Genomic DNA, 12,982 nt, shown 5'->3' with positions numbered 1-12,982 from the left:
CGGCAGCAAGTTTGCAACTGTTATAATAATATGAGTTGACACATGAAAAACAGGTGTAACTTTTTCCAGAGACGTCAGATTGTCTTGATTTTAGATTTTTTGGAATCAGCATTAAAAAATACCTTGAAATCATGTGTGTATATAATACCATAGCCTATTTTTGCTAATTTTGAAAATCTCCATTTCGCGATTTGACCTTGAAATCGCGACAAGCGGACATGAGATTTTTCTAGACTTTTGAGATATGTTATAGAATGGCAAAAGAAAGATATTGAGCAAAAAAAATTTCTACTTACATTCATTCCGAGATTTACCCCTTTTTTCTCCTTATTTTACTGTAGGTATTATTTAAAAAAATTAAAAACTAAAAGAGCTTATTTTTTTAATAGGTAAAGGGGTGCGCGCAACCCCTAAACATCATCGAAAAATCCTGAAAAAATTAGATATTTTGGTTTGGATTTTTTAGTTTGTAAGATTTTTAAAATTGATATATCTCGCAGTTTTTGAACAATTTCAATTTAATTTAAATTTATTTATTAATGTATGTACAAATAAGACTAAGGGCCAATTTTTCAATAGTCAGATAAACCTCAGTTAGAGCTTATTCCTAGGAATAAAAGTTTTTTTTTTTATATTGACATTTATTCCTCTGATAGTCTAACTGACGATTGAAAAATCAGGGCTAAGTCTTTTTACAGTACTAATTATGATTAAATTCAATAATTTTTATAAGAACAATTAGCGTTTTTTCAAAAAGGGTTAAATTTTGGTCAGTTTATCTAAATTTTTTGTATTGAAAGTTGCACTTATCGCGTCAATTTTTGTAGAAGAGTCGCGATTACTGCGTCAACAATGATAAAAATTGAGGTGTTGCGAAAATCGAGGAGTTGCGTGAATCGAGAATTGCGTCAATCAAGAACGAACTTTTATACATAATGTTTGTAGGTACGTACTCAATTTTCTTTTCTTTTTGAAAAATAAAATTTTCGAAACGGGGTTCAAGATGTTGATTAATAAATAACTACCAAATATCACGGCTATAACGGATCTTTTTTATTTTTTTCTTCTAAAGATGAATCTTAATAAAAAGAAATCAAATTGCAAACTTTTTTTTTAAGCTCATATTCATTTAAGATGTTGTTTTATTTCATAAAAATAATTAATTTTAAAATTTCTTAACATTTTTGGAATATACAATGCCTTTATTTAGCAAATTTTTACATAAGGTTTTAAAAATTTAAGTAATTCGAACTCTAAGAGAAAGTTCTTGCGACCCAGTTGCGCATTATATTTTTAAGTAAGTTGGCATAGAGTACACCCTGTTTAAATGCCTTGTTTCGAATGTAGTCTTGAATAATTGATTAAGTGGTTGAATAGAATATATATTATACAGGGTGTCCCAAAAGTAATGGATCAAATGAAATATGCTGGTAGGCCTACTTTAGGGCTCTCAGAATTTGGTAACTTGTTCATCCCAAATCCTTACGGTTTACGATTTAATGCAGTTTTTGTGAAATTTCGAAAAATCCCGAATTTGCAACAGTATTTTGCTTCCTCCGCACATAATTGATTTTTGTTTTTTACAATTCTTTCACTAAAACATTGCCTAATAATAAGAAATAATTAATTAATCAAAATATTTTTCATTTCATGCGCCATTTTGCTGCAAATTAATTAACAGTCCCATGTTTTATAAAAACTCAATTTCCTTCTTTTATTTCAGAGCAACAGTCTGAATAAAATTTGTATGGTGTGGCACTGGTTTATTATTTTGAAAACTTGCCGTGTTATTGCAGTTTTCAAAAATGTATAAAAGTTACCAAAGTTGAAATTATAACGAAAGATATTACAATTTGAATGCAAAAAACAGACGTTTTCAGAGCAAAATAACAAACAAAAATCGAGGCTTTTGTTCAAAAAGAAATAAACAAACAACAGTCGAGAAAATGTGTTTATTTTTCTTTGTTATTTTTCTCGGAAAAGCCCTGTTTTGTTGCTTTTAAATTGTAATATCTTCAGTTCTAACTTCAACTTTGGAAACTTTTATACATTTTTGAAAACTGCAATAACACAGCAAGTTTTCAAAATAATAAACCAGTGCCACACCATACAAATTTTTTTCAGGGTGTTGCTCTGAAATAAAAGTAAGAAATTGAGTTTTTATAAAACATGGAACTGTTAATTAATTTGCAGCAAAATGGCATATGAAATAAACAATATTTTGATTAATTAGTTATTTCTTATTATTAGGCAATGTTTTAGTGAAAGAATTGTAAAAAACAAAAATCAATTATGGGCAGAGGAAGCAAAATACTGTTGCCAAGTCGGGATTTTTCGAAATTTCACAAAAACTGCATCAAATCGAAAACCGTAAGGATTTGGGATGAACAAGTTACCAAATTCTGAGAGCCCTAAAGTTGGCCTATCAGCATATTTCGTTTGATCCATTACTTTTGGGACACCCTGTATATGTAAGGAAAATACACACACATGCATATAAATATGTGAAAAAAATTTTCAGTAAATTTAAACTAATTCCATGAAAACTAAATTAAGTGATAAGAAAAATTGAGTTAAATTTTCAATATCAATTCAAACATTTAAACTTAAAATTTAAAAATAAACATCAATTTTCATTGCAGATTTCAATAGAAAAAATAAATCATCGATTACAATATTGACGTGCATATTGGTTTTTCTGAATAAAGCTTTTAAAAAATTCTCAACAGCTTAAAATAAGTGATAAGAATAAAATAATAAACATCATCTAGTATAACCTATTAACCTCAAGATTTTGGCAAACTTAAAAAAAAAAAAACACAGGAAAGTCTACTTAATCTCTGGAATTTAATGAACGAAATCAGTCTGTGTTTGAACTTACTAAGAAAATGAAACGGCATTTAATCAGTTTCATATTAATTTTTCTAATCGTGGGAGTATTCAAGAGTGCAATAGGTAAAAATTTTGTAGGACGTTGAAAACAAATATTGAGAAAAAAACCAATTTTTAAACATTCAGTAAAATAAATAGTGCGATAAAATATATTTTTTTTAACATTATGCGGCTGCACATTTACTTGAAATAACCTTAAAGAATTATCTGTATTAGGACTTAAAATACAGTACCATCCAATTATTTGATACCTTCTTCATTTCAAATCTTAAAGATTTTTGGATTAAATGCTGTTTTCGTGAAGTTTGAAAAAAAATACACTTAAACTAATTTCTTTTTATTGCCAAATTGAATTTAATTTTATTGGATTTTTTTTGTTTTTTTTAGGGCTCAAATGGATTCCCATAAGAATGGACGATAAAATACCAAAAAATGCAATTTCAATTGATGATTCTCACACGAAATGGGTTGGAAGATCTAATATGGTTGGACAAGAAATTTATCCAGCTCAAATATATAACCATGGAGCAGCAGCTTATAAGCCATACCAAGAAGAGACTCTTTTAAACAAACATTCAGAGATACTAACAATTTCTGAATCCGACAATTGTAAATGGAAACCTTATTATTATAGTGAAAACTATCAAAATATTGATCAAAATGTTGTACGCGCTGGTGTCGATTCAAATGGCGATCCAGTATTTATCGGCAGAACTTATGTTCGGGATAATGATAAATCTATTAGCTCAATTTATTTGCCAAATAAAAAATATACACAACGTTGGGCTTATGTTGATCCCGACGACCATCCATTTGAACAGTGGCAATACTTGAGCTGCGATACTAATATTAAGTGGGTTGATTCTTTACCAACTAATCCTCCAGAGAATGCAGTAAGTGGTGGTGAATCTGTTGATGGATATGATATTTATGTTGCTAGATGGAAACCAGCTGGAAGCAATAATTTTATTACTGGTTATGTGATACCTAAAAAGGGTGCAGCAGTTTTTGGTAGCATTGCACAGGAAAATAGCGATTCTGACGAATATGATAATGGATCTCAAGATTCTGATTCTGATGTTTTTCAAATTCTAACTGGAGAATCGGGAGAGTACGATTGGGTGACAGTTGGAAATGGAATAGTTCCCGATTATGCTGTTGTAAATGGAAGACATAATTTAGAACTATTGTATGTGGCACGAATTAACAAATCGATACGACAAATCACACAAACTGAGGCACGAGAACAAAAATCTCCATTCGATATTTTGGTTAAGAATGAAATTTAATTAAATATATACTATACATAATATATATATTTTTAAAGCTTTGTTTTTTCTTGTTAATTTTGAAATAAAATAATAAATACTTATTTCTTTCATTTTATGATCTCTTTTTTTTAATACACGAAGAAATAAGATATGCACACTGAAGTTGACAAACATAACGTCTACTGTGCAAAATATATGGAGAAACCAAATTTTATGAAAAGAATCCTTTAAATGAGGCGATGAGAACAATAGTGGTGTAACCCACTTCTTTTCAAAAATGAGTTTTTCATAAAAATGGGTCTCTTAATCAGGGTTCGGACTCCAGTTTCAAAATTTCGAAGCAAATTTAAAAAAAAAGTGAAGTAGATCCAAAATTTCGGAAGTAGATTGCAAAATTAAACTTTCAGAACATTTATTTACAAAAATGTATTCTAAAAAAATCATTTTTTCAACAAAATTATTTTTCTTTACTTTTTTGTATTATGATCTTTACCAAAAAAATCTTTATCATCTAGTGGTTGTAACGGTGCTTTGGGGTTAAACGGTTAATTCAGCATAATCTAACAAATTTTTGATCAGGAATTCTTTAAAATCAGTCAAAATTACTTTGATAAACTTTATTTATATCTTGAATTCGAAGAATAATTGACCTCCATTCATCTTTTGATATTTCAGTTGAGCTTTATTTCTCAATGCCCCGACCAGATTTTAAATTGAAGTTAAACCCCTTTCTCTAAATTTATTATTTGAAAAATATTTTTCAATCAAGAAATAGAAGTAGATTCTAAAAAAGAGAAGTAGGGAAGTAGATTTTTTTTTCCCAAAATCGAAGTAAATCTACTTCGATCGAAGTAAAGTCCGAACCCTGCTCTTAATATATCTATTTTAATACAAAAAATAGATACATAAAGCTAGCAAGACTCAAAACTAGATTGCAATAAAAAAGTGTTGTTTAAAAAAAAAACTCTGTTTCTTAAATCTTTCGTGGCTAAATTCGTATGAAATCGGAGAATTTTCCGCTCTGACAGATACCTCGCTAGGGCAGAATGAAATGAAGTTAATTTTGAGATTCAACGGATTCGATTTATTTTTATTTCAAATCTTATTGTTTTAGATATGTAGATCATCTTGATCAGTTTTCTCCGTTTAGATTGAGAGTCGGAAATATAATTCAAACAAAATAAATAAAACAACATTAAACCACAACCGAAGTTATTGGCTTCCAAACGCAAAAAAGAAAATACGAGTATTTAGTTTTGTTTTCGAAAATCTTTACTTGAAAAAAATATAACATAAAATTTATGTACGTAAATTGTTGAGCTAGTCATTATATTTCGAGGCTTGAACACCAGCAGCGGCCTTGTTGGCATGATTGCAGGTTTAAAAACAAAGAAAATAACCAATTTTCATTACTATTCATATTTCAACCACTATCCATATTTCATCTTGAAAAAATCTGTAATTATGTGTCTATTTTATGCATAGTGCAGTATTTGACAGCTAATCGTTTGAGAAAAGTTGACCAACTATCGGTCTAGTGTGCGCACTCACTTCTAATCCAAAAAAACCCAGACCGACTAAACTATCGGCCGATAGAAAGCCTATGGTGTGTGGCGTGCGGGGGCTCTCATCGAAGGTGGAAAAAGACATGCTAAAAACAAGATGGTTCTGTTTTATATTAAGTGAATTTATACATTGCTTTTTTTTGCCAAGAAAACTACCGTCTTAAATTAGCGGACAGATCTTCTTAATTTCGTGAATGTGCTGATTTAAAAAAAAAACTGATTTTAATATGAAGACATTTTAATTTAAAAATAAATTGCTCTAAATCTAATATTTAAGCTTTTTATTTTATTTCAAATGATCTTTTATGCAAAACCAAGTATGTCATATTGTTATTTGATATCTTGTACAAAAAGTAAATCGTTAGAGAAGTTTTTTAATGCAATAATTTTTTATACATATAAATGTAGAAATTTCCCAACATTCCAACATTCAAAAAGAAAAAATAAAATTGGTAGGCCAGTTTTAAGAATACATAACTCAGTATGCAAAAACGAGATTTCGAAAAAATTCATCAAACCGTTTTCCAAAAATTGAATTTTCAAAAAAAAAAAAAATTGAAATATTTTTAATCCAAAAATTTGTTTTTTGAAATTTTGTATAGGTATAGCGATTATTTTAACGTTTCTGTATAAGAATTTTGGTTTAAATCGGCTATGACATTTACGAGAAATGCATAACTTAAAAAATATTGTTCTATGGCAACTACTGTTGATAACGGTTTTTCTATTTCAAAACCTGGCTCTTATTTGTAATACTCAACACAAAAATTTTAATCAAAATCGTTAGAGCGGTTTTTGAAAAAAGGTAACTTTTCTATTTCCGTTATATGACAGGTACCGTTAGTTTAAGTCCTCAAGAGAATCACCCAAAACTTTTTACTACCACAAGTTTGAAGAAAACCGCTCCAGTAGTTAAGGCTGTAGCTCGAGGTACACACAGATGGACTGACAGACAGACAAAATTGTTTTACCCGCACTTTTTGGGCATTCTCTTTCTCCATAATCGTAATGTCATGTCTTTTTACGAATCCAAATTTGCTTTACAGTACCTATATCGCAAGTAAATATTGAAAAAAAAAAAAACTGGTCACTAGCCGATTGCTTTACTATAAGGCTATCTCACTGTTGAAAATAAGTATAATAAACTGCAACTAAAGCTGAAGTCTAATTAAAATTTTAATTAATATTTTAGTTGTTTCAACTAGGTACCAAATATTTTGAAGATTGTCACTTCAATTTTAAATGATTTTCTTTTTTTATGAAAATCTTTTAATATTAATAAGTAGGTATGCTATGCAATTAATATGGAATCTTTTTAGTGCGGTTTTTTTATACAATTTTTTTTTAAAATTTATTTTTAAAAGAAATCTTATTATTTCAAGAAGATGGAATTTAAAGTGGTCATCTTGTTATTTATTATTTTTCTTCGTTAACTTTTGAGATTTAGAGATGTAATACTGTAGAAATTATATATATCAAGATCAAGATAAATCTTAGTATGAAATAAATCATAATGTTTTCACATTTACATTAAAATTATCATGTTCATTCAAATATTTTCATTACCACAACTGTCCCGCAACCTTTCATCAACCAAATTAATTCTTGTGAATTTGATTATCATTCACATAATTGCTCTTGATATTGAGTTGACCATAGTTGCTGTGATTGATTTATGAATATTGTGTTTGTGCACTATCATCAGATCATATTATTATGGCAATTGGTATTAGAAGTGTGTTGACAGCAGCTGCTGTGGTCAACATTGAGTAAACAAATTGTCCACAAACCACATAACTTGGTAGGTATCTAGTTTCATATTGCATGAACAGGAGTTGCAACTGCAACTCTGCAACTCTAACTGCATAATTTCACTGTTTCCATCTATAAATTCAACGGAAACTGACAACTTACGACGATTTGATCAGGAAAAAAAAAAAACCACCACCACCCTGGACGTGGACATGACTTCGATCCGATAAAATAGTTAAAATTGTTTCCCTGGTAGTTCGAAAACTCATAATTACAACAAAAGGAGCTTGACTTTGCGTGCACAATTTTTTAACTAGTTAACACGCACACAATGCCAGGCACAGTAGTTGCAAAGATAAATTTTAATTTCACTGAACAAATAATTAATTTAGCAACCTACATGCCCACTAGGAGTTGGAATTTCAGCTGCTTGAATTAGATCCGATCCTTTGGGGCAAAAAAACTAACAAAAAGTTAACTTAACAGTTGCATGTTCAGGAGCACTTTTTCCGTGTAAAAATCCCGCAGAGCATCTTGATCTTAAATTGAATTGAAAGTGATCCAGTTATATTGGTTGTTCATAACGGAGGCGTTAACAATGATCATCGGTTTTTATGATTGCCTTTTTAATACTCACGCAATGCGATTTTAATGTTAGGTTTAAGCTTCCGTAATAAACGTCGTTTGATTGTGAAGTAGTAATTGATTTTTATATTTATTTTGTTGATTAAAAATATTAATGATAGTGTGTATTATTTTATTACCTTGTTTCCAGGTTAAAATAAACAAAAAATAATGGTTGGAGTTTTTGGTGCTAGGTAGTGTGGTAATCTTAAAGGCTTTTAAACACATTACCATTACGCTTTTCTTTTCATGATATGAAATCGTGTAGTTAAGTAAGTGCTCTATGTTCTGAACGTGTCCAGAAGGTGTCTTGAATGTGTCCCGAATGTGTACCGAATGTGTCTCAAATGTTTGCCGAATGTATAACGAGCGTGTCCATAATGTGTTCCGAATGTGTCTAGGTACTATCTCGATCTTGTTCTGAACATGGCTTGAATGTGTCCCAAATGTGTCTCAAATATGTCCCGAATGACTCCTAAATATATGAAGAAATTGTCCCGAATGCGTCGCTAATTTGTTCTGATTGCGTCTCAAATGAATACCGAATGTGTCACGAATGTATCCCGAACTTGTCCCAAATTTATCCGGAACGTATTCTAAACTTATCCCGTTTGTGTTCCAAATGTATCTTCCCTAAATGTGTCCCGAATGTGCCTGGAATTTGTCTCAAATTTGTTTTATTTGTTTCGAATCTGTCCCAAATGTGTCCCGAACGTATCCTGAATGTGTCCCAAATGTGTCCTCAATATTTCCCAAACGTGTCCCAAATGTTCTCAAAATTTGTCCCAAATGTATCCCGAACGTATCCCTAATGTGCCCCAAGTATTTTCCCCCAATGAGTCTCAAACGTGCACTGAATGGGTATCGAATGTGTCTCGAATGTGTCCCGTATGTGCCCCGAAATTTTATAATAGCTGAAAAACAATAACAATCTTTCTGGTATTGTACCTATCTTAGGCCATTGTGTTTGTTAAAATACTTAAAAAAAAATTCCAGAGAGGATAAAACCCTACAACTCATTCTCAAAAAATACAGGCATAGTTGCACCAGAACTTCATTATAATGTTTTTTTCTTTAAATGAACGTATAGATAGGTAAACTATTCTAAATAGCCTCACGGAACATGAAGGATACGTGACTGACTGTAATTCTCATATTTTATTCTTAACTGCACACACAGCATGTGTGTGCAGTTGTTATGTATTTGCATTTTTCTGCTCACAAGCACTTTGTTTATTTTTTTTGTTAGCTTCACTTAGTGACTATTTTTTAAGGTTTAAACTTACCAGAAACAGTTGTTTACGTCTTGCATTTTGCATTTAAATGTCCAATTTACACTCAAGTTGCTCCACAATACTTGATGGATAAAATCAAATGTCCCAAACGTGATCATATTCGCATATGTAATGTATAGAGTCAACCACAAAACAATCAAAGCCAACTTTGGATTGGATTGTTTTGTTGAATAACAACAAGCATAACCTTTCAAGCGCATTATTATGTTCGTAAACGCAAGATTCTGTCCAATTTATGTAGCTTATTCTGCTTCCTTGATACCATCGAGCTGACTCATTTGTCAGTGTCGGATATGGATTATAGGTACCTACATAGTGCCTGAAGCGTGCCAATGTCTATAAATCAATCGAAATAATACTGATGGTCTAGGTAGGTATAATGTTATAAGATTGAGTTCATGTTAAGTTGGAGGCTTACCTTAAAACGATTTGAGTGCACATTTGCACAGGTTGCAGTTACTTATGTACTTACTTTCCGCGTTGACTATAATTGGTACTTTGTCTTTAATTTGCCCGTTGGGAGTTTTCAAAGGTGCTTCTGAGGAGAGTGTTTAATATAATTTTTGCCGTCCGGTCAATTGCTGATTCAATAAAGATAGCTTCCATTGAACTTGAATTTGAACTTTGAGTACAATAGTAAGTAGTTAAGAAATTGTTAAACGATGTTTTTAGGTATTTAATTATAAAATGAAATAAATATATCAAAAAAGAATTAAAATTAAAAAATATTATTCAGTGACTGCTTAGATTACACTAGTAATCTTGTCTAAAAAAATATTTATGGATAGGTTTTCGAGATATGATTTTTCAAAGTTTTTTGTCATTGTTTTTCCCAGCGTACTTAGTATTCGAGATATATCTTGAGTAATAAACGACTAATCTGAAAAGCCGGCGCCTGAAAGTTAATAGGCAAGAAACATTAGAACAACTTTTCTGGGTCATTCCAGATGTTTAAGTGCAATGTATTAAAACATTTAAAAAAAATCGATTTTTTAAAGGAAATTTTTGCAAAAAAAAACTTTATTACTGAAAGAAAAAATCAAAATCTTTCGAATCCTTATTACTCAAGATATAGCCCGAATATATCATATCTCGAAAACTTATCCATCGTAATTTTTTTAAAGTGATTTCCGAGTCTTTGAGGCCAAAGTACGTAAGATAAAATAGTGGGATTGAGTATCCATTTTGGCTGTAAACCAGTGTTATTATAGGGTAAGGGCAACAAAAAGAATTTAACTACTTTTTTAATATATGTTTTTGACGTGATAACGTCATATAAATTGATGAACCATGGCAGCCACCACAAAAAAGTGACGCCATTTTTTCCCGTTCCACTTGAAATTTTTCGCAGTGCGGCAAAAATTTCAATTAAAAACGTGTGTGTACACGTACACGCGACTGAAGTTATACTTCTCACTCAGTATATTAAATGAATTTCATTTGATATTTTTAATTATTTTTGTTTTATATTCTTATTAAAATAATAAAACAGCTATCTCCATACCTTAACCCAAGACAATCTGGATATAGTTATTCATGAAAAAATATTTATAATTTGAAATTAAGAATCTTCATACCAATTTCCGGGGCTAATTTTTTGAGAAAAAAAAATTAAATTTTATCTACGACTGTGTCAACTTGCCACATGAAACTTGCCACATACAACTTGCCACATGCAACTTGCCACATGCTACTTTCCACATGCTACTTGCCACACGCAACTTGCCACATACAACTTGCCACATTTTGCATACTGAATGCCACATGCCTCGTGCTACTTGTCACATGCACTTGCACCTTGTTTCATTCCACATGGTACTTGCCACATGCCACATGGAACTTGATACTTCATTTTTAAATACTCAAGTACTACCAACTCTAAAAGTGAAACGACAGCCCTGCTGCCAAATTGTCTTGGAGATGGTGATCGCGTCATAATCCCTTTGACATTCTTGTCAAAAAACAAGTTTTCATACCCATAAGAAGTATAACTTCAAAAATCGCCTTCCATGTTAAACCGCCACATCATGCCTATTTTATCAGAATCGTGCCTAATTTTTTTTTTTTTTTAAGTTCTCCCGGTTTGAGAACGCGTGGACCTACAGGGATGGGAGCTGTACCCAAATGTAGGTTAGAGTCCCCGCTACCTTTTGGCATCAAAAAAATTGTTTTCATTTTCTTCAAAATTCCGCGATATAGGCGTTCGAACGCTTTGATCTAGAGACAGGGGAGTGGTGCCATATGAAAGATTATATTCTCAGGTACCCGATAGTGGTATAATCCGGTTTTTCGATTTTTTTCAAAATTCCGAAAAAATCGCCTTTGAAAGTTGGGGTAAATTTTTTTTTCGAAAAATCCCCGAATCTTTGAACGCTCCTAGAAGCTAAACCGCTTGAGAGCAATTTTTGGGAGTGATGCCAAATGATAGCTTGTGTCATGGGCCTACGCTTTGCACATTATCAGATTTTTAAAAAATCGCCTTCCATGTTAAACCGCCACATCATGCCTATTTTTTCAGAATCGTGCCTACTTTTTTTTTACTTATAAGTTCTCCCGGTTTGAGAACGCGTGGACCTACAGGGATGAGAGTTGTACCCAAATGTAGGTTAGAGTCCCCGCTACCTTTTGGCATCAAAAAATTCATTTTCTTCAAAATTCGGAGATATAGGCGTTGGAAGTTGGGGGCGCTCACTTTCAGCTCAGCTCAAATGAGCTGAGCTATGGTACCTAGCTCAAAAGTGAGCTAGCTCAAATTTGAGCTGAGCTGAAATGTGAGCTTTTTGCAACCCTGGCAACTTGCCACATGGAAATTACCACATGCAACTTGTCACATGCAACTTCCCACATACAACTTGCCACACGCAACTTGCCACATGCAGCTTGCCACATGCAACTTGCCACAAGCAACTTGCCACATACAACTTTCCACATGCAACTTGCCACATGCAACTTGCCACATACAACTTGCCACATGCAACTTGCCACATGAAACATGTAACTTGCAACGTGTTGTGTGTTTTATGTTTGCCGTACTGCGGCGTACCGCATTTTTAAATACTAAAGTACTGCCTACTCTAAAGGTGAAACGACAGCCCTGCTACCCAGGGTGATCGCGTCATAATCCCTTTGACATTCTTGTCAAAAAGTAAATTTTCATACTCACCCTCCCATAAGAAGTATAACTTCAAAAATTAAAAATAAACTATTAGAGATACAAATATCTTTAATAGCTTATTTGAAAGATACTTACCTAAAGCTTCATAAAAATGAAGGAATTTTAAAACTTCCGTCATTTAATAGGGTAAATAGGGGTAAAATAAAATTGCAAAAAATTGGCTATCTTCTAAACGCTGCAATATAAAGAGTTAAATTTTTTTAATCGATAGATAAATTCATTACAAAACTGACAACGGTATTTAAAAAAAATCTAAAAAATTTCAAAACCAAGTAATAAATGGTTTTTTAAAACTAAAACATAAGGAGGTATACCTTTGATGAAGTATTGATTATAGGTAGGGGAATTTTTTTTTGACAATTTGAAAAACGTCATTCGAAAGATAATAAAAAAAAGCTAGGGGTCCAA

The 12,982-nt window shown here is 31.6% G+C and overlaps 1 protein-coding gene and 1 long non-coding RNA gene across 2 annotated transcripts in view; one reads left to right on the top strand and one right to left on the bottom strand.

Moving 5' to 3' along the window:
• The window catches only part of LOC129909052 (uncharacterized), a 40,821-nt gene extending 31,289 nt beyond the window's left edge, over positions 1-9,532 (bottom strand). The window contains exon 1 of the long non-coding RNA XR_008771392.1: positions 9,391-9,532. This is a non-coding gene — a long non-coding RNA (uncharacterized LOC129909052). The remainder of the gene's footprint in view (positions 1-9,390) is intronic.
• LOC129909045 (uncharacterized) lies at positions 2,804-4,278 on the top strand. The gene is made up of 2 exons (XM_055985992.1): positions 2,804-2,955; positions 3,280-4,278. Exons 1-2 carry the CDS (start codon positions 2,889-2,891, stop codon positions 4,179-4,181), a joined length of 969 nt encoding a protein of 322 aa, XP_055841967.1. The 5' UTR covers positions 2,804-2,888; the 3' UTR covers positions 4,182-4,278.
• Positions 9,533-12,982: the final 3,450 nt, after the last annotated feature.

The sequence above is a fragment of the Episyrphus balteatus genome, chromosome 2 (genome assembly GCF_945859705.1).
Source record: "Episyrphus balteatus chromosome 2, idEpiBalt1.1, whole genome shotgun sequence".
Lineage (NCBI taxonomy): Eukaryota > Metazoa > Arthropoda > Insecta > Diptera > Syrphidae > Episyrphus > Episyrphus balteatus.
This window is presented reverse-complemented; position numbering and strand designations above follow the sequence as displayed.

Bases quoted from the DNA above. Each gene is read 5' to 3' on its own strand.
- LOC129909045 (XM_055985992.1), top strand. From the start codon at position 2,889: ATGAAACGGCATTTAATCAGTTTCATATTAATTTTTCTAATCGTGGGA. The intron at 2,956-3,279 runs GTAAAAATTTTG...TGTTTTTTTTAG, and splicing joins AGTATTCAAGAGTGCAATAG to GGCTCAAATGGATTCCCATA.